At 41.9% G+C, this 20,471-nt stretch overlaps 1 protein-coding gene across 1 annotated transcript in view; it reads left to right on the forward strand.

Annotated features, from left to right (window-relative positions):
• SLC22A16 (solute carrier family 22 member 16) overlaps positions 1 to 12,271 on the forward strand; it is a 32,480-nt gene extending 20,209 nt beyond the window's left edge. The window contains exons 5-8 of the mRNA XM_061207320.1: positions 1,856 to 1,983; positions 4,104 to 4,213; positions 5,213 to 5,312; positions 12,054 to 12,271. Of these exons, the coding sequence (XP_061063303.1) occupies positions 1,856 to 1,983; positions 4,104 to 4,213; positions 5,213 to 5,312; positions 12,054 to 12,251 (536 nt within the window). The 3' untranslated portion in view covers positions 12,252 to 12,271. The remainder of the gene's footprint in view (positions 1 to 1,855; positions 1,984 to 4,103; positions 4,214 to 5,212; positions 5,313 to 12,053) is intronic.
• Positions 12,272 to 20,471: the final 8,200 nt, after the last annotated feature.

Raw genomic sequence — 20,471 nt, forward strand, 5'->3', positions numbered from 1 at the left:
TAGGAGTGCTGGAGTTTTAGATCTCTATGCTATAGTCTTAATTTTGATGGAGATGTAAATTCCCAAGAAACCAGGCAATCTCGTAAATATAAAAATGTTTCCAACACAAATACCATGGTTTTATAGTCTCCACTGCCTTTGATTTTTCATGTCATTACCCTTGCCAGCAGCCCTCTGCCTGACAGGTGCTTCTAGTCAGCACTTCCGTGCTGTGAAATTTTTGAACAAGTTTTCATCTCCTGAGATGGTTCGGGGCTGGTGGGAATTTCAGCTTAGGTTTTGTGCTACTTGCAGGTGATAAGCGCTACAGTAGCCTGAAGATGTATCTTTGAGGTTATGTGGAGATAGGAGCAGAATGGGGTTATACATTATAAAGTAAAGAAAATAAGGGCACATGGTCCTAATCCCAGACAGATTGGGCCTCATTGGTTACACCATTTCTATCCCAAACATAGTCAAGTCAAAATTTAGATGCAGCATCTATACAACAACTCAAGAAACATCAAGGTGGAATATACTTTAAAAGGTCTCTTCAGCTGTTTCCCAGTTGCTGTACAGCTTTGCTAGACTCCAGGAAGTCGGTTGATGGCCTTGCACACAATGCTGTAGAGAGGGGAGCCCTGAGTCAGACGTGGAGGGAACCAGACATGAGGGAGGGAGGTTGCAGGAAAGGGGCCTTGGCTCCCAAAGACCCTGAGCTGTCACTTGCTCACTGGGCTCAAGTCATTTAATCTGAGTTGGAAAGTGGGGGTAATAATCCAGGCCTGTTCCCATGAGGTTCTTTGGAGAATTATTGATTTATTTGACCTTGAAAAGTGTTTGATAAACAAACAAAAAAAGAGTAGAGTAATAGATGTACCTACTGCTCGGGCCTGGAGGCATGGACCTTACAGCAGGGTCTGTGAAAGGGAGGCCTTTTCTCTGGAGTTGTTTATTTTCCATGTTAATGAAAAGGAGGGAGGCTGTCTCTCCAATGGGGCTCAGAATCTTATTTTTTTTGTCTTTGCCAGGCCTTTTTTTTTTTTCTGAGCAGCTGCACCTGAGTTTAATTTCTGATGTACTGCTAAGAATGTTAACTCAGAAAATATGTGTCCACCTGCAGAGATATGTTCCCAAAGCTGTAGGAGACATGTAGACCCAGACCTGCCGGTCCAGGTGCTTGCACCATTCTGTAGTTGAATGGGAAAATGCACATCAGTCCCAAAAGGCAGTGGTGGGTAGTGTCCTGGGGTTAGGCAAGCTCCGGAGGGTCGAAAGAACAGACCTTTGAATTACGTGGACAAGCTAGGCTAGTAAACAGTGACAGTTTCTCAAAGGCTATTATTGGGTTTGGTCGGTTTTGCTGAGAGAACTTCTTGCTTGCTCCCTGATGCATTCTGGCTGATAGATGTAAAGCTGACACTGAATTTTCTACTTTAATTGCTATGTTCGAAGTTACAGTATAAACATTTCCCCATAGTTCTGCCAAGCAGAAGAAGCCAAAAGTCAAAAAAGATCAATGTAGTCTATTAATTTACGTATTCATTCATTCAACCAGCCCATCCTCCAGTCACTGTGTTGTGTCCTGGGGAGCTTCCTGCCTAGTCCGGGATAAGATTCCAAAGACAGGTGAAAAGTGCTAGGCAGATTATGTGAGCATTAGTGCACATCACAGCAAACATCCTGCCCACTCCAGTGAGTTTAAAAGTCGTGGGGCTTGCTGCCTCTCAGGCGGTTGTTGGATAGTTCTTAGAAGCCCCTGGAAGCAGAGAGAGAGGGCTGACCATTCCTTTTGGGTGGTGGGTTAGAAGGCAGGGTCCCCTTGTTCAGTTGGACCCTGTGGCTTATTGAGATGCATCATTTTGCTCCATGACAGGTGCAGTGGAAATTCCTGCCTACATCTTTGTGTGCTTTGGGATGGACCGTGTGGGGAGAAGAAGCATTCTGGTTTTCTCCCTTCTCTCAGGTGCAGTGACCAATGGTGTGATTATGGTGATCCCCAAGGTGAGTTACTTTATGTTTTATTTAGGGAATGGTTAGTTAGACTATGACAGTGTGATGGGAGCATTTTCAGCTTATGAATATGAAGATGAATTAAGACATATGGATAGAGTATATGCTGTACATAGTATTTTAAATGTTTTCTTTAAAAGTCATTCTTTCTCTGTTACACAGATAGTTGAAAATTTAAGGAAAAAAAGAAATGTGGGGCAGGGGTAGGGTGAAAAGCCTATAATCCCACTTCCGAGAGATGGCCAGTGTTGTATTTTGCCAACATGATCATCCTGAGTGAGAAGAGTAGATTGCACCTTCCAGTAATTATCGTCATCTTAAACTTTTATTCATTCATGAAAGATCCATCCAGCATCTAGTATGTGCCAGGTTCTTTTCTAGGTGCTGAGGATGTGCAGTAAGTTGAGTTTCTCTGAGTATAATGAAGAAAAACAAAATAGGATGAGGGCTGGAGAATGACTGTGTATGGAGGGGGAATGCACATGTGAACTATTTTATTTTATCTAAGGTGATTGAGGATGGTGTGCCTCTCAGAGAAGGTGACATTTGATCAGAAACCTGAAGGAGGGAGGGAGCCATGGAGACAGCTGAAAGATATGATGAGTCTTATGTTCAGGATTGTTCCAGTTTAAGTAGTCTTGTTTTTTTTTTCACTGTGGTAGATTAGTAGTTTCCAATTTCTAGTGTGCATAAATCCCCCAAGGAGCTTGTTTTTAAAATTCAATTTCTTAGTGAGAAACAGTGCCATAAACTACTGAAACGACTTTCACATTCCTGTATTTTGGCAAACTCCATCCCCTAGAATACCTCTTGCACCCAGAAGTGCTTCTTCTCTTTCCCCCCAAAATGTAAAACCTGTATTTTCATTCTCAATATGGAAAATATGGTCACTATAACAATATTTTAAAATACTTTATTTTAAATTGATTTTATAATTATTAAGCAATAGTATCTCAACATTTAGATCAAGGCATTTTAAGTTTTGCATATTGTTTGAAATTTAACTTAAGCTAACCAGTGACTTCCTTTTGTAGTAACGCTTCACTTAATTATCAGGTTTGGTGAATCAAATGTTTTATGTATTGACGTTTCCAGGTGATTGATATATACAACTGATACACATCAGTTATAACTGCTTAAGACAAGGAGGTCTCTGCCAATTTGAGGGAGCTTCATCCACACCCTTTTTGTTTGTGTTTTTAAGTAGCTTGCAGTTATATTTGTTGAGTTGATGGCAGCTGTCTTTGAGCTGCTGAAGATTTAGGGAAACCCTAGAACCTTCAGGTTCTACGGTGGTTAAGCCCTAGTGGTAATGTGGAAGACAGGAAAGTGGCTGATGGGGATTTCTAGAAATAGAGTACTAAACCTTAGCCACAAATTTTTCCCCTCTAATAAAACTTCTCTCCAAATGGTAATGTCAACACAATACAAAATTTTTTAAGTCCCATTAATTCATTCAACAAATATCGTCTACAATAGTAATTAAGGTGACAAGGTGACACTGGTTGCCTTAATAGAGGCACCACCAAATCTCAGTAACTTCACATCATAGACATTTATTTCTTGCTCATAGAAAGTTCGATGTGGTTGTACCTCGTTGGTGGCTGTGGGAGTGGTGAAGGGGGTGTTTGGCTCCATGGAATCATTCAGGGACTCGGGTTGACAGAGGTGCTGCCACTCCTCACACATGAGCTCCAAGGTCACCTGGGTCTCAACACCCAGCTGGCAGACAGAGGAGGAGAGAAAAGATGGACTGTGGGAGGTCTCTGAGAACCACTGCAGGAAGTAGAACATGTCAGGGATGACAGCAGAAACCATCTGGGAGGGTCTCATTCCAAAGTGTCTCTTCCCAAATAGCTTTTCTTATTTGGTAATTTGAAATCTCCAAGGCTGCAGGGAGGCACAGTAAAACTTTCCTCTAAATTTCATAAAGATGGAAAGCTTTTGCAGACCATGCATCGAGTTTACAAAATAAACCTCTTCATTGTTCTGAAAAATACTGGAGAATTAGAAAGTTTTAAGTAATAATTTTATGGATTTTCTATTTTTCTTTTAAAAATATTACTTGATGACAAAATGATGGTCTATTTTGCTAATATATATTTCTTCAGGATTACCACGTTTGGTGTGTGGTGGCAACTATGGCTGGAAAATTTTCCATAGGGGCAGCGTTTGGCCTTATATACCTTTATACAGCAGAGCTGTATCCAACCATTGTAAGGTAAGAGTTACTTATTTTTCTGTTGTTTTCTTGTTATCTTTCACTTATGTGTCATTTGATTACATTTGGCCTTTGCGTATAAATGCTTTCTTTCCGTAGAAGTTACTGGAGCTCCGAGCTATGGGAGGGTTACATGATGATGCTAATTCTGAATTTGAGGCTTTGTCTATACGTCATTAGCAGGGATATTAGAGAACTTGTTTTGAAATAACACTCTTATTATCCTAAAACCATTTTAAGTCTCAAATACAGTCGACTTACATCGACTCAAGGCTAATTTTCTCAGGTTGTATCTCTTGATGTCCTGATGTCAGTTGTGTTCGTTTGTTAGGGCCGCCATAACAAAGCACCACAGACTGAGGGGCTCAAACAACAGAAGTGAATTTTCTCACAGTTGTGGAGGCTAGAAGTCTGAGATCAAGCTGTTTGGCAGATTTGGTTTCTCCTGGGGTCTTTCTCCTAGGCTTAATAAGAGATACTTACTCATGTTGAAGGCACATTCTTTGCTTCCTACTAGACATTCTATAAGGTTTAAATAACTTTTAAAGGAAAGCACATTAAGATATTGCTTGACTTTAAAAAATTGAAATAGGATGTTCCATAGATATAAATCTTTTGGTTTCCCAAATCCCCACTCCATACCCCAAATAAACTCCTGCTCTAGAAGACGGATGTTATCCGCAATATTAGACTCAATGAGTATATGTAAGGGCCTCATCTGCATAGCTGATGATGATTGATTCTTTTTTGGTCTTGAATTGTCTTGAATTATCTGCATGCTTGTTTACACTGCTGTTTCACAGAATGTGAATATAAATCATGAACAATTCTTAAAAAATTAAGGTAAAATTATTTCCAAGTATATTAAGCTAAGTTTTACTATTTATTCTCTGCTGGAAGGGTGGACAGGGGCTCTGGGCAGCTGTTCCCTCACTCTGCATCCTGTGCCTTTCTTGTCTTCTGTTCTTGCTGCTATATTAATACTCTCCGTGTTTCCAGGTCGCTGGCTGTGGGGAGTGGCAGCACGGTGGGCCGTGTGGGGAGCATCGCAGCCCCATTCTGCATTTACCTCTCCAGCATTTGGATCTTCATGCCACAGGTGTTCATCAGTTTATAGAACTTTACTGAGATAGCAGCAAGGCAGAAGAGCTGACTGCCTTCTATATTTTTATTTATTGGAAGCCAATTTATAATTCAGTTATGGGGGTTTATAGAAACCTAATTAACAGCTCACCAGCTGGTAAGTAGGGTGGTGGGTTGCTGTTTTTCTTGTTGTTGATTGCCTTCTCCCCCTCTTCCCCATCCCGCCCCGCCTCCGGCTGTAAGCTGTTAATCAATTGCAGCTCTACCAGCCAGGGCAGGGCCTTTCCTCAGCACATCATGAATCCGGGACTGCGCAGGGAGAGCTCTGGTCTCTGGTCTCTCAGCCTGTGCCCCTCTGTCTGGATCCGCAGGCTGCCTCGCACCCCCAGCCCTTGCCTCTGTGTTCCCGCCGTGTGACGGCTGGTCAAGGCCAGTTCTGGAGGCTGCTGCTCCCGGAAGGACCCAGTGGTGTCTGGTGGAGAGGTGTAGGGATCTGGGGTTTCCAGCTTCCCCGAAACTTGAGGGGCTCTTCACAGGCAAGGCTGCCTGCGTGCTTCCTCCTGGCTCCGGCAGTGTGAGCCGTCCGCCTGGTGATGAAGTGTGTGAGGGGTTCTGTGCAGTTTGCACGTGTCCTCGTGGCCGGGCTGAGAGTTTGGGAAACCACGCGGACCACTGTTACACAGCCGGGTCAGGAGGAGGATGGGGGGAGGGGAGGGGACAGTGGGGAATGTGGGGGGTGGCCTGAGGGGCTGCACCACCTAGGGGAGAGCCCTGGGTGTGCCAGCCCTCCCTCCCCCTCCAGGCTCCCTCTCCGGGACTTCTTGGTCCGCGTTCTCTCTAGGCTGTTCCCTCTGGGGCTTCTCCTGTGCTCCTATCTTCTTCTGATTGCTTCATTCTCCAAGAGCCATTCTGGCTGTCTTTCTCAGTCCCTGCGCGGGTAATCTCTCCTGATTCTGACTTCTCTTCCAAGCTGCAGACCCACTAGCCCCAAGGATATTCTCCCTGGGCGACTTAACAGCTTCACCGTTTCCCAAACCCAGCTGGCTGGTGACTTAGCTTCCTTCTCCTCCCGTCTCCGCTCTGCGGTAGGAGTCCGTGGCCTGCAGCGTGACACTTGAGCACCAACTTTTTATTCTCCCACCCCCTCCAACCCACGACACCGAGTCCTCTCCTTCTCTCTCACAACCAGCCTACTCACCTGCCTTCAGTCCAGCCCCTCATCACCGCCTGCCTCCCTGGTTCCCTCCCTGCACACGCCCCCCCCCCCACCCGCCTCCCATCAGAGTAGTTTGCTGAACCGCAGCTCTGGTCCAACTGCCCCTCACCTTCAGAGCAAAACCCAAACTCTGCCTGATACTCACGGCCTTTCCAGATTGACCCCCTGCCCATGTTCCCTATTTTGTTTTGTTTCCTCACACACTTCCCCCTCCTCTCCACACCCTGTTCTCATTCATCCCCACCCCTTCCTCTGCCTAAACATCCCCTCTGCAGACAATGCTCCTCCCCCCACCAAACTTCATGTATCTTTTTTTTTTTAAGAGAATGGGACCAGTTTTATACATTCTGTAGCCATGAAAGTAATGTTAAAACCAGAAAAGCAGATAAGGCTAATTGACTAAACCAGGACCACCTGTGGAGGAGAGAAGGGGAGGCTTGTGGGGTGCAAGCATTGTTTTCTTGTGGGTGATCAAGACCATGATGTGTTTGCTTTATAATTATTTCTTAAACTGTGCATTTGTTTTATGCATTTAAAAAAATTGTACCATATTTTATGGTAGATAGGTAGATAGACAGATATAGACCTTTTTTTTCCTCCCTTTTTAAGAGGTAAATCCAAGAACTTTTAGGACCCAGGCTGCCTCAGAAGCTTGCACTCCATCTGGGTCAGAGCCCTGAGGGCTCCCAGGACCATAAGATGCGTTAAGGCAGTGATTTCTTCCCAGTATGTCTATGAAGTCCCTTTCACAGGGTCTTTCTGGGCTTCGTGGAGAACAACGGCCTCACCAGGTTCTTCTGGATGAGGGTGTCCTGGAGCTTTAGTGGCTGTGACTTGCATGGCTGGGGAAATGAGACCAGACCTGGACCCACTTGCCTCATTCCTAGTTCATCCTCCTGCACTGCCTCTGCCGGACGACTAGTGGAAGGCCCAAAGCTCTAGGGGTTTAGATGAGGCAGCTAAACCTCTTTTAAGACCAGAGCAAACCCCACTTCTTTAAGAAGCCCACCCAGATCCAGTGATGCAACCTCTCCCTTTCCCAAGTCTGCATAGCATTTCGTGTGTACCCTTTCCGCAGCCCGCTGTCGCAGTCTGGCTGTATTATTCACATGTATGTCTTTGTCCCCCAGTTAAATTGTTGAACTCTTGCAGGATAGGGCATTTTGTGTACCCAAAACTGGGTCCACCGGAGCATTTCTCTCACCTTGCGTGCCATTCATGTTATAATTTACTTAATATTTTAAATCAAATAGAATGGCTTTTAAAATTTAGCTTTGCCCTAAACAACAATAACAGTGAAATCATGGGTGTTATACTAGTTACATGTTTTTCTAAAATACACTAACAATCTCATAAGTAGTAAAACAAATTGTTTGAGATGTCCTTAAAAAAAAAAAAAAAAAAAAAAAAAAAAAAAAAAATCACCTGGCATACACAGGTGGTATGCGTCTGCTCTTTGGGAATCATTGGCTCAGCATGGTTCTCTCTCATGTCCTAGTAACAGGCACTCAGTCAAGTTTGCTTAATTGGGGGCATTGGGTCTGGCCTACACAGGAAGGAGTTTTGGAGAGTCCACCACTCTTTTTAGGTCACGGACTTTTCCAGAAGCATCTCCTTTGTGCTAGCACTTTCTGTTCTTTGTTAAATAAATAAAAGATAAAAATGGAAAAGATGTTTTTAAAGATAAGCTAAGACACACAGAAGAAGATAGACAAATCTATAAAAGCAAACTGCTATAAAATCACTAAAACCAAATAAAGATTTTTTTTAAAGGACATCCATAACGGTCCATTATGGACTACAGAGTTAAAAGGGGTTTTTAAATTTTATTTAACAGGTACTTAAATAGTGCTTGTTATGTAACAAGCTCTATTTTAAGTGCTTTACAAAAAGTAGTCTTCACAGAATGCAGGTACTGTTTTTGTTATCCCTATTTAAGTGGCAGAACTTGGGTTCAAACCCAAATACCATGCCTTTTGCATAGGTCAAACAAATAAACAAACAGTCCTAAAAGGGATGCAGAGAAATAAGTTCTTCCTCCACCCTAACCCTGGTCCCCCCTTCCCCAGGACAACCTCTGTCAGCAGGGTCTTGTGTATATTTGCAAAAGTATTCTGTGAAGGTACTTCCTTTGGATGTAGCAGATGTTACTTGTTATTTTTAATGAGTAAAAAAATAAATTATTAAATTTCTCATTAAGCTTATTTATGGGTGTCAAACTGCCTAGGGAGCCAGTATTTTCATTTTGAGGAATAGAAATGGTAATCTAGAAGATAAGTTTATATTTTCTCTTTCAAAAAGAAGCACATGAAAATCACTCCTTCTGTTGCTTTTATTATCAACCATCATTTTTTTAGTAATCTAAGGAAAAAAAGTGGACACCTAATTCATATCCTGTTTGTATCCATGAACTCATTTGGCAAAGGTTGAGTGTTGATTTTGAATTAGCCTCCCTGCTAGGTGATAAGCAGCAGAGATGAAAGAAACAGCGTTTGTCCTGAGAGATGTCCAGTCTGGTGCAGAAGGCAGAAGCCCCAGAGAAGAGGGCTGTGGTTGGGAAATGCTGGGGTTATGGGGTTGTAGGCAAGGGCTACCAACCGAGGCCAGGGCCAGAGGGGAGGTTTCCCAGAGGAGGGGGATTTAATCTGTGTCTGGAGGAGCCAGTGAGAGTCAGCAAGGTGGAGGAGGAGAGAAGGGAGTTCCACGCCGAGGAAACAGGAAGGCAAAAACTTAGAGGGAAAAGGAACTTGGCCAGCTTGAGTTCGGGTGTAAGCATTACTGCTAACACCCAGGGTGGGTTGAGGGAGCCAGGAGATATGGGTGAAAGGATGGGCAGGATCTCAAAGGAGAGCAGAACAGAAGAACATTCAGACCTAAAGGTGGGTTGGAGAGGACAGGATGGAAAAGTTGTATCCACAGGACCCATGATGAGTTGCATATGGTGGAGGGGGACAGCTGGAGGGATGGGAGGGTTGTTCTCGGGGCTGGAGGGAACCCAGGAGGAGGAACAAGGTTGAGGTGGGGAAGAACAGTGCACTTGAATTGTGGTTGATGAGTGTGAGGTACCTGCTTGACGGCGGAGGCTGGGGGAGGCGTCCAGGAGGCAGGTCTGGAGCTCAGGGGACACCCGCATGGGAGGTACAGATTTGGGAGTCAGCTTATGAAGAGGTGAGGGAGACTGAAGAGCAGAACCCTGGGAACGGTGGCATTTAAAGCCTGATGGGAAGAGGGGTCCAGGGCAGAGACTGAGATGCAGCAGCCGGGGAGACAGGGAGGTGACCAGAACCCCAAAGGAGGAGGGCAGGTGAGGAAGGCAGGACAGGACAGCGGCTAAGAAAGAGCAGAACAGGAAAACGTGCATCAGGTTTGGCAGCTAGGAATCTGTGGCCTGGGAAGAGCAACTTCTGTGAGTGGTGGGAGTGGGCCATGCTGTGGGGGGCAGGATGGAAGGAGAAGCAGTGAGCGCTGTGGAGAGGATGGGCTGGGGGCTGCAGTGGGTGTGGGCTGAGGCAGAGGTCCTCTTTTGCTTGTTTCAAAAGACTCGAGAGTAGTAATGATAGCTACCATTTATTGACTCCTTAACATAAGCCAGTCCCTGTTTTGAGTGCCCTAAATGTGTTACTTAATTTAATCCTTTCAACAGTCCTTTGTGGGCAGGTAGTAGTATTATTTCCATTTTACAGATAAGGAAACTGAGGAGCAGGAAAGTTAAGTCACTTGCCCAGGGTCATACAGGTCGCAAGTACAAGTTCCTGGGCAGAGTGGGTACAGAAATTATAAGAGGCTCAAGAACTTCTATTTTTACCGAGGGAAGCTAGCCAGTGGAAAGGAAAAGATCAAACATCAGTGAGAATTGGGATTGACATATACATACTACTATATATAAAGTAGATAATCAACAAGGACCTGCTGTATAGCACAGGGAACTCTTCTCAATACTCTGTGATGACCCATATGCGAAAAGAATCTAAAAAAGAGGGGATATATGTATAGGTATAACTGATCCACTTTGCTGAGCAGCAGAAACCAACACAACATTGTAAATCAACTGTACTCCAATACAGATCTTTTAAAAAGTTAGATCCAATTGATGCGTTCCAAAAAAACAAACCAGCAGGTAAGAAGGGAGGTCTACTGATGGAGGAAGACCCCACCCCACTGGCACCCTTCCACCTCCCACCCACAGGAGGAGGTGAGAGGCGACAAAGGCTCCTCCTGGCCGGGGTGGGGGGGGTGAAGGGGGGAGGGGGGAGGTTTTGGGGATTCTTGTAGGGGGGTTGGGGGAGCTGGCCAAGGGCCGTGGGAGACCAGGTCTTCTGCTGAGAGTGAGAGAGGAGATGGAGGGTTCTGAGTTTGTTTAGTGCCTGACTATTCTTACTACCAAGTTAAAAAGGAAAATCCAGTCTTGTCTTGGATCTTCCATTTGATTCTATTTCTTGTTTAGACTTAACTCAGTGTTTTTCAGACCCTGGCAGAGGGCTCTTCTGGGGTTTCTACGTCCTTTGCAATGTCACTTTAGATTCTGTACTGCTTCTAGGCTTACTCATGTATTTCTAGATTTAGGTTGTCAGTGCTCTGCAAACAAAGTAAGGAGCTGTCTTCCCAGGTCACGTCTGTTAGCGATGTAGCCTCACAGCGCGTCACAGTTGCACTGTGTCTCAGAGGCTATAAAAGCACCAAGTATGCAGATTTATCAGAAAAACCATGCCTTAATTTATTTTTATGGGGTCTTCCCAGGCAGTATTTTTTGCTAAAGGGGTTTAAATTATGTAAGGACAAAGTTTTTACAGACCATATAGAGATTTAGTTCTAAAATCCACCCAAAATCTACATAGTGATCAACAGAGAATAGATATGCAGACTTTAGTTTTTAATGTGATTTTCATTTTTAAAAGCAGACACCTTGGTGCTAGTCTAAAAGGTTGCCTTTTATGTGTCAAAACCTGGAAAGTTAAGAAATACTGAATTTTTACAGGAAATCAATTGGACCCACCCCTCCCCCATAGTAGCAGCTAGTTTCCATTGCCTCTGTTTTGTTTCCCCCTAAATTCTGTAGGTTTTGGTTCATTGAAACATTCATTTGTGCATGCATGCATTCATTCATTCCCCACCATTTATTGAATGCTGATAGCATGTCAATTTTTTGGGCCGGGGCAGGGTTGACTAAGACAGTCCCTGACCGTCAAGTCCAAATCCAAGACTCTGGGTTTCCCCGTGAGACTCTGGAGTCTGGGAAGACAGGGCAGGGACTTTTTTTCCCCTGTGTAGCTCCTGGGACAGTGCCTACACGAGTAATAATGCAGGTAGTAACTGGGATTTATTTAGTAGGTGGTTAATGAGTGATCGGATTAAGCCTAGTGAACAAATTAAAGAACCCCTGGACCAGCATAAGTAACCAAAAGGTCTCACTGAGGAATAAATGACAACTGTTACGTCAAATTCAATTCTATTGCCCTCTGAAAAAGGTTCAGAAATGATTATTCTCTGAAGGATACACTTCTTTCTCGATGTGTCACTTATTCTTTTTTTAATTCCTTCTAGTTGCTTGTTGGGACTTTGGCCTTCGTGAGTGGAGTGCTAACATTCATGCTTCCAGAAACCCTCGGGAAGCCTCTGACAACTACTTGGGAGGAGACTGAAAAAGAGAGCAGTTCAGGCAAATTACTTTCCACAACCGATAATACTGTGTTAGAAAATATCGCAGTGGTTAACTCTGAGGATTCTGGTCTTAATAAATAAATGTGCCAGACGTGCTGTGTAGCACCTGAAATATTGTTTAATGCTTTTGTATTAGAGGAACATTATTCTCATCTCCTGCGTGTCATGTGTATGTGTCTTTTTTTTTTAATTTTGTAAGAAAGTTTTGAAACAATGGTTTTGTAAAAGTAGAAGAAATAAAAAGCAAGGTGAGAATTCGGGGTTTTTTTTTACACTGCTTTCTTATTGCCACAAAATATTTTTCCGTATTTGTTCTTCTGTGTCACTGATTCTTGCAGGCCTGAGGGACTGCTACACACTCCCTTCAGTATCAGGATGCCCTCCCCACAACACTGGGACTGTCGACTGGGAAGAGTAGGGGGTATGTGAGAGTGTGTTTCTTTTGACAAAGCCGCTCGAAGATTCTATTTCTGCTATTCCTTCCTCTCTTAGGAGAATCATAGCTCTAAATTCAAGTCAAGTTTTCAAGTCATTCAGAAATGCCCCATCAAAAAACCCTTGTCTAACCATAAAAATTATAGCTACAAAAAAAGATATCTTGCTTTCCAGCACCCTGAAGGAAGAGGGCTTGAACGTGCAGACTCATGTGCTTGTGTTTGGCTCACTTAAGGGACACACATCTGCTAGGGGCCAGGAGTGAGTTTTCTAGCCTGACAGTCTGATTTTTCCTAAATTTACCAAATTCTCTCCATAAGTCTCATTCCCTGTACATAGAAGCTGTGGCATTTTAGTGTATTGCAAACTTTTTTTTTTTTTAAAGGGAAGTTGATATTTATTTATTTATTTATTTATTTATTTATTTATTTATTTATTTATTTATTTATGTCTGTGTTGGGTCTTCATTGCTGCGCGGGCTTTCTTTAGTTGCAGCAAGCAGGGGACTACTCTTTTTTGTGCTCAAACTTCTTATTGCAGTGGCTTCTCTTGTTGCAGAGCACGGGTTCTAGGCACGCAGGCTTCAGCAGTTGTGGCTCGCAGGCTCTAGAGTGCAGGCTCGGTAGTTGTGGTGCACTGGCTTAGTTGCTCTGAGGAATGTGGGATCTTCCCGGACCAGGGCTTGAACCCGTGTCCCCTGCATTGGCAGGCGGATTCTTTTTTTTTTTAAATACCAGTTGGCTTGTAAACTTCATGTACCTGAGACTCATAGTAACTGATCTAAAACTTAGCCTCTCTTTTTTTTTCTTTTAATTTTATTTATTTATTTATTTATGGCTGTGTTGGGTCTTCGTTTCTGTGCGAGGGCTTTCTCTAGTTGTGGCAAGTGGGGGCCAGTCTTCATCGCGGTGCGCGGGCCTCTCACTATCGCGGCCTCTCTTGTTGCGCAGCACAGGCTCCAGACGCGCAGGCTCAGTAATTTTGGCTCACGGGCCTAGTTGCTCCACGGCATGTGGGATCTTCCCAGACCAGGGCTCGAACCCGTGTCCCCTGCATTGGCAGGCAGATTCTCAACCACTGCGCCACCAGGGAAGCCCGGCAGGCGGATTCTTAATCACCGCGCCACCAGGGAAGTCCACAAACTTTTTAAGTTTGTAGATCATCTAAGAAATTGACATCTGGATCTCTTCCCAATATTAAAAAAAATTTTTTTTAAGTATTCTTGCCTTTTAAAAATAATTTATAGAAAGATTTTACTTTTTTAAAGTAATAAATTTTGTTTCCTCAACTTCACTTTTATTTCACAAAAATAGATTAAGATCCTGAACATTTCAGCTGCAAAATTATGGCATAACCTTATCTGTTAGAGGAGTTTGCATTCTAGATAAGTTTCCCATAGGTTTTGGGTATTTTCTTCACTTGGGTTTCATCAGAAGTTCATTATTTTTTCCTTTGCTCTTGAAATTTAGCTGTTGGATATGTCTTAGGTCCAGTACATTAGAATTGATGAAGCATTAGTGTTATCTGCAGAGGCAAGTAAAAGATTAAGACAATCGTAGAGATACTGTTGTTTAAAAAGCATTGCTATGGGGAAAAAAGAGATTTGACCTGAATTATTTAGAATTTTTATACTAATTCAGTTCCCTGGACCCAATTCTTCACTTGGCCTTTTCACTTGTAAAATAAAAAATAAAACCAAAAACATTTCTCCTTTTTTAAAAGAAAAGAAAAGAAAACAAATAGGAGGATATGAGAAGAAAGGAGGAAGACTTTTTTTTAATCCTTTTTCTCATCTCCTATTTTGTCTCTTTTTCTTTTATTCCTTCAAACTCAGCCTGTTGTTCTATTGTCATTTAGATTTTTCATCTTAGTTAATATTTGGTTTTGTTTTTTTTTTTAAACTTTGGGTTTATTTATTTATTTATTTATTTATTTATTTATGGCTGTGTTGGGTCTTCGTTTCTGTGCGAGGGCTTTCTCTAGTTGTGGCAAGTGGGGGCCACTCTTCATCGCGGTGTGCAGGCCTCTCATTTTCACGGCCTCCCTTGTTGCGGAGCACTGGCTCCAGACGTGCAGGCTCGGTAACTGTGGCTCACGGGCCTAGTTGCTCTGCGGCATGTGGGATCTTCCCAGACCAGGGCTCGAACCCGTGTCCCCTGCATTGGCAGGCAGATTCTCAACCACTGCGCCACCAGGGAAGCCCCTATTTTTTTTTTAACATCTTTATTGGAATATAATTGCTTTACAATGGTGCGTTAGTTTCTGTTTTATAACAAAGTGAATCAGCTATACATATATATATGTCCCCATATCTCCTCCCTCTTGCATCTCCCTCCCTCCAACCCTCCCTATCCCACCCCTCTAGGTGGTCACAAAGCACCGAGATGATCTCCCTGTGCTATGCGGCTGCTTCCCACTATCTATTGATTTTACATTTGGTAGTGTATATATGTCCATGCCATTCTCTCACTTTGTCCCAGCTTACCCTTCCCCCTCCCTGTGTCCTCAACTCCATTCTCTGGTAAGTCTGCGTCTTTATTGCCATCCTGCCCCTAGGTTCTTCATGACCTTTTTTTGTTTTTTTAGATTCCATATATATGTGTTAGCATACTGTATTTGTTTTTCTCTTTCTGACTTACTTCACTCTGTATGACAGACTCTAGGTCCATCCACCTCACTACAAATAACTCAATTTCATTTCTATTTATGGCTGAGTAATATTCCATGGTATATATGTGCCACATCTTCTTTATCCATTCATCTGTCAATGGACACTTAGGTTGCATCCATGTCCTGGCTATTGTAAATAGAGCTGCAATGAACATTGTGGTACATGACTCTTTTTGAATTATGGTTTTCTCAGGGTATATGCCCAGTAGTGGGATTGCTGGGTCGTATGGTAGTTCTATTTTTAGTTTTTTAAGGAACCTCCATAATGTTCTCCATAGTGGCTGCATCAATTTACATTCCCACCAACAGTGCAAGAGGGTTCCCTTTTCTCCACACCCTCTCCAGCATTTACTGTCTGTAGATTTTCTGATGGTAGCCATTCTGACTGGTGTGAGGTGATACCTCATTGTAGTTTTGATTTGCATTTCTCTAATGATTAATGATGTTGAGCATTCTTTCATGTGTTTGTTGGCAATCTGTATATCTTCTTTGGAGAAATGTCTATTTAGGTCTTCTGCCCATTTTTGGATTGGGTTGTTTGTTCTTTTGATATTGAGCTGCATGAGCTGCTTGTAAATTTTGGAGATTAATCCTTTGTCAGTTGCTTCATTTGCAAATATTTTCTCCCATTCTGAGGGTTGTCTTTTCATCTTGTTTATGGTTTCCTTTGCTGTGCAAAAGCTTTTAAGTTTCATTAGGTCCCATTTGTTTATTTTTGTTTTTATTTCCATTTCTCTAGGAGGTGGGTCAAAAAGGATCTTGCTGTGACGTATGTCATAGAGTGTTCTGCCTATGTTTTCCTCTAAGAGTTTTATAGTGTCTGGCCTTACATTTAGGTCTTTAATCCATTTTGAGTTTATTTTTGTGTATGGTGTTAGGGAGTGTTCTATTTTCGTTCTTTTACATGTAGCTGTCCAGGGTTCCCAGCACCACTTACTGAAGAGGCTGTCTTTTCTCCATTATATAGTCTTGCCTCCTTTATCAAAAATAAGGTGACCATATGTGCGTGGGTTTATCTCTGGGCTTTCTATCCTGTTCCATTGATCTATATTTCTGTTTTTGTGCCAGTACCATATTGTCTTGATTACTGTAGCTTTGTAGTATAGTCTGAAGTCAGGGAGCCTGATTCCTCCAGCTCTGTTTTTCTTTCTCAAGGCTGCTTTGGCTATTCGGGGTCTTTTGTGTTTCCATACAAATTGTGAAATTTTTTGTTCTAGTTCTGTGAAAAATGCCATTGGTAGTTTGATAGGGATTGCATTGAACCTGTAGATTGCTTTGGGTAGTATAGTCATTTTCACAATGTTGATTCTTCCAATCCAAGAACATGGTATATCTCTCCATCTGTTTGTATCATCTTTAATTTCTTTCATCAGTGTCTTATAGTTTTCTGCATACAGGTCTTTTGTCTCCTTAGGTAGGGTTATTCCTCAGTATTTTATTCTTTTTGTTGCAAAAGTAAATGGGAGTGTTGTCTTAATTTCTCTTTCAGATTTTTCATCATTAGTGTATAGGAATGCAAGAGATTTCTGTGCATTAATTTTGTATCCTGCTACTTTACCAGATTCATTGATTAGCTCTAGTAGTTTTCTGGTAGCATCATTAGGATTCTCTATGTATAGTATCATGTCATCTGCAAACAGTGACAGCTTTACTTCTTTTCCGATTTGGATTCCTTTTATTTTTCTTCTCTGATTGCTGTGGCTAAAACTTCCAAAACAGTGTTGAATAATAGTGGTGAGAGTGGGCAACCTTGTCTTGTTCCTGATCTCAGTGGAAATGGTTTCACTTTTTCACCCTTGAGGACGATGTTGGCTGTGGGTTTGTCATATATGGCCTTTATTGTGTTGAGGTAAGTTCCCTCTATGCCTACTTTCTGGAGGGTTTTTATCATAAATAGGTGTTGAATTTTGTCGAAAGCTTTTTCTGCATCTATTGAGATGATCATATGGTTTTTATTCTTCAATTTGTTAATATGGTGTATCACATTGATTGATTTGCGTATATTGAAGAATCCTTGCATTCCTGGGATAAACCCCACTTGATCATGGTGTATGATCCTTTTAATGTGCTGTTGGATTCTGTTTGCTAGTATTTTGTTGAGGATTTTTGCATCTATGTTCATCAGTGATATTGGCCTGTAGTTTTCTTTTTTTGTGACATCTTTGTCTGGTTTTGGTATCAGGGTGATTGATGGTGACCTCGTAGAATGACTTTGGGAGTGTTCCTCCCTCTGCTATATTTTGGAAGAGTTTGAGAAGGATAGATGTTAGCTCTTCTGTAAATGTTTGATAGAATTTGCCTATGAAGCCATCTGGTCCTGGGCTTTTGTTTGTTGGAAGATTTTTAATCACAGTTTCAATTTCAGTGCTTGTGATTGATCTGTTTATGTTTTCTGTTTCTTCCTGGTTCAGTCTTGGAAGGTTGTGCTTTTCTAAGAATTTGTCCATTTCTTCCAGGTTGTCCATTTTATTGGCATAGAGTTGATTGTAGTAATCTCTCATGATCCTTTGTATTTCTGCAGTGTCAGTTGTTACTTCTCCTTTTTCATTTCTAATTCTATTGATTTGAGTCTTCTCCCTTTTTTTCTTGATGAGTCTGGCTAATGGTTTATCAATTTTGTTTATCTTCTCAAAGAACCAGCTTTTAGTTTATTGATCTTTGCTACTGCTTCCTTCATTTCTTTTTCATTTATTTCTGATCTGATCTTTATGATTTCTTTCCTTCTGCTAACTTTGGGGGGGTTTTGTTCTTCTTTCTCTAATTGCTTTACGTGTAAGGTTAGGTGGTTTATTTGAGATGTTTCTTGTTTCTTAAGGTAGGATTGTATTGCTATAAACTTCCCTTTAGAACTGCTTTTGCTGCATCCCATAGGTTTTGGGTCATCGTGTTTTCATTGTCATTTTTTTCTAGGTATTTTTTGATTTCCTCTTTGATTTCTTCTGTGATCTCTTGGTTATTAAGTAGTGTATTGTTTAGCCTCCATGTGTTTGTATTTTTTACAGATTTTTTCCTGTAATTGATATCTAGTCTCATAGCATTGTGGTTGGAAAAGATACTTGATATGATTTCAATTTTCTTAAATTTACCAAGGCTTGATTTGTGACCCAAGATATGATTTATCCTGGAGAATGTTCCATGAGCACTTGAGAAGAAAGTGTATTCTGTTGTTTTTGAATGGAATGTCCTATAAATATCAATTAAGTGCATCTTGTTTAATGTATCATTTAAAGCTTGTGTTTCCTTATTTATTTTCATTTTGGATGATCTGTCCATTGGTGAAAGTGGGGTGTTAAAGTCCCCTACTATGATTGTGTTACTGTTGATTTCTCCTTTTATGGCTGTTAGCATTTGCCTTATGTATTGAGGTGCTCCTATGTTGGGTGCATAAATATTTACAATTGTTATATCTTCTTTTGGATTGATCCCTTGATCATTATGTAGTGTCCTTGTCTCTTGTAATAGTCTTTGTTTTGAAGTCTATTTTGTCTGATATGAGAATTGCTACTCCAGCTTTCTTTTGATTTACATTTGCATGGAATATTTTTTCCATCCCCTCACTTTCGGTCTCTATGTATCCCTAGGTCTGAAGTGGGTCTCTTGTAGACAGCATATATATGGGTCTTGTTTTTGTATCCATTCAGCCAGTCTATGTCTTTTGGTTGGAACATTTAATCCATTTACATTTAAGGTAAATATCGCTATGTATGTTCCTATTACCATTTTCTTAATTGTTTTGGGTTTGTTATTGTAGGTCTTTTCCTTCTCTTGTGTTTCCTGCCTAGAGAAGTTCCTTTAGCATTTGTTGTAAAGCTGGTTTGGTGGTGCTGAATTCTCTTAGCTTTTGCTTGTCTGTAAAGGTTTTAATTTCTCCATCAAATCTGAATGAGATCCTTGCTGGGTAGAGTAATCTTGGTTGTAGGTTTTTCTCCTTCATCACTTTAAGTATATCCTGCCACTCCCTTCTGGCTTGCAGAGTTTCTGCTGAAAGCTCAGCTGTTAACCTTATGGGGATTCCCTTATATGTTATTTGTTGTTTTTCCCTTGCTGCTTTTAATATTTTTTCTTTGTATTTAATTTTTGATCGTTTGATTAATATGTGTCTTGGTGTGTTTCTCCTTGGATTTATCCTGTATGGGACTCTCTGTGCTTCCTGAACTTGATTAACTATTTCCTTACCCATATTAGGGAAGTTTTCAACTATAATCTCTTCAAATATTTTCTCAGTCCCTTTCTTTTTCTCTTCTTCTTCTGGGACCCCTATAATTCGAATGTTGGTGCGTTTAATGTTGTCCCAGAGGTCTCTGGGACTGTCCTCAGTTCTTTTCATTCTTTTTTCTTTATTCTGCTCTGCAGTAGTTATTTCCACTATTTTATCTTCCAGGTCACTTATCCGTTCTTCTGCCTCAGTTATTCTGCTATTGATTCCTTCTAGAGAATTTTTAATTTCAGTTATTGTGTTGTTCATCATTGTTTGTTTGCTCTTTAGTTCTTCTAGGTCCTTTTTTTTTAAAGAAAATGGACCTTGTTTTTTTGTTTGTTTGTTTTAATTTTTATTTATTTATTTATTTATGGCTGTGTTGGGTCTTCGTTTCTGTGGGAGGGCTTTCTCTAGTTGTGGCAAGCGGGGGCCACTCTTCATCGCAGTGCACGGGCCTCTCACTATCGCTGCCTCTCTTGTTGCGGAGCACAGGCTCCAGATGCGCAGGCTCAGTAATTGTGGCTCACGGGCCCAACTGCTCCACGGCATGTGGGATCTTCCCAGACCAGGGCTCAAACCTGTGTCCCCTGCATTGGCAGGCAGATTCTCAACCACTGTGCCACCAGGGAAGCCCTTCTAGGTCCTTTTTAAACGTTTCTTGTATTTTCTCCATTCTATTTCCAGGATTTTGGATCATCTTTTCTATCATCACTCTAAATTCTTTTTCAGGTAGACTACCTATTTCCTCTTCATTTGTTTGGTCTGGTGGGTTTTTACCTTGCTCCTTCATCTGTTGTGTGTTTTTCTGTCTTCTCATTTTGCTTAACTTCCGGGTCTCTTTTTCGCAGGCTGCAGGTTTGTAGTTCCCGTTGTTTTTGGTGTCTGCCCCCAGTGGCTAAGGTTGGTTCAGTGGGTTGTGTAGGCTTCCTGGTGGAGGGGACTAGTGCCTGTGTTCTGGTGGATGAGGCTGGATCTTGTCTCTCTGGTGGGCAGGTCCG

The sequence above is a fragment of the Eubalaena glacialis genome, chromosome 12, assembly GCF_028564815.1.
Source record: "Eubalaena glacialis isolate mEubGla1 chromosome 12, mEubGla1.1.hap2.+ XY, whole genome shotgun sequence".
Classification (NCBI taxonomy): domain Eukaryota; kingdom Metazoa; phylum Chordata; class Mammalia; order Artiodactyla; family Balaenidae; genus Eubalaena; species Eubalaena glacialis.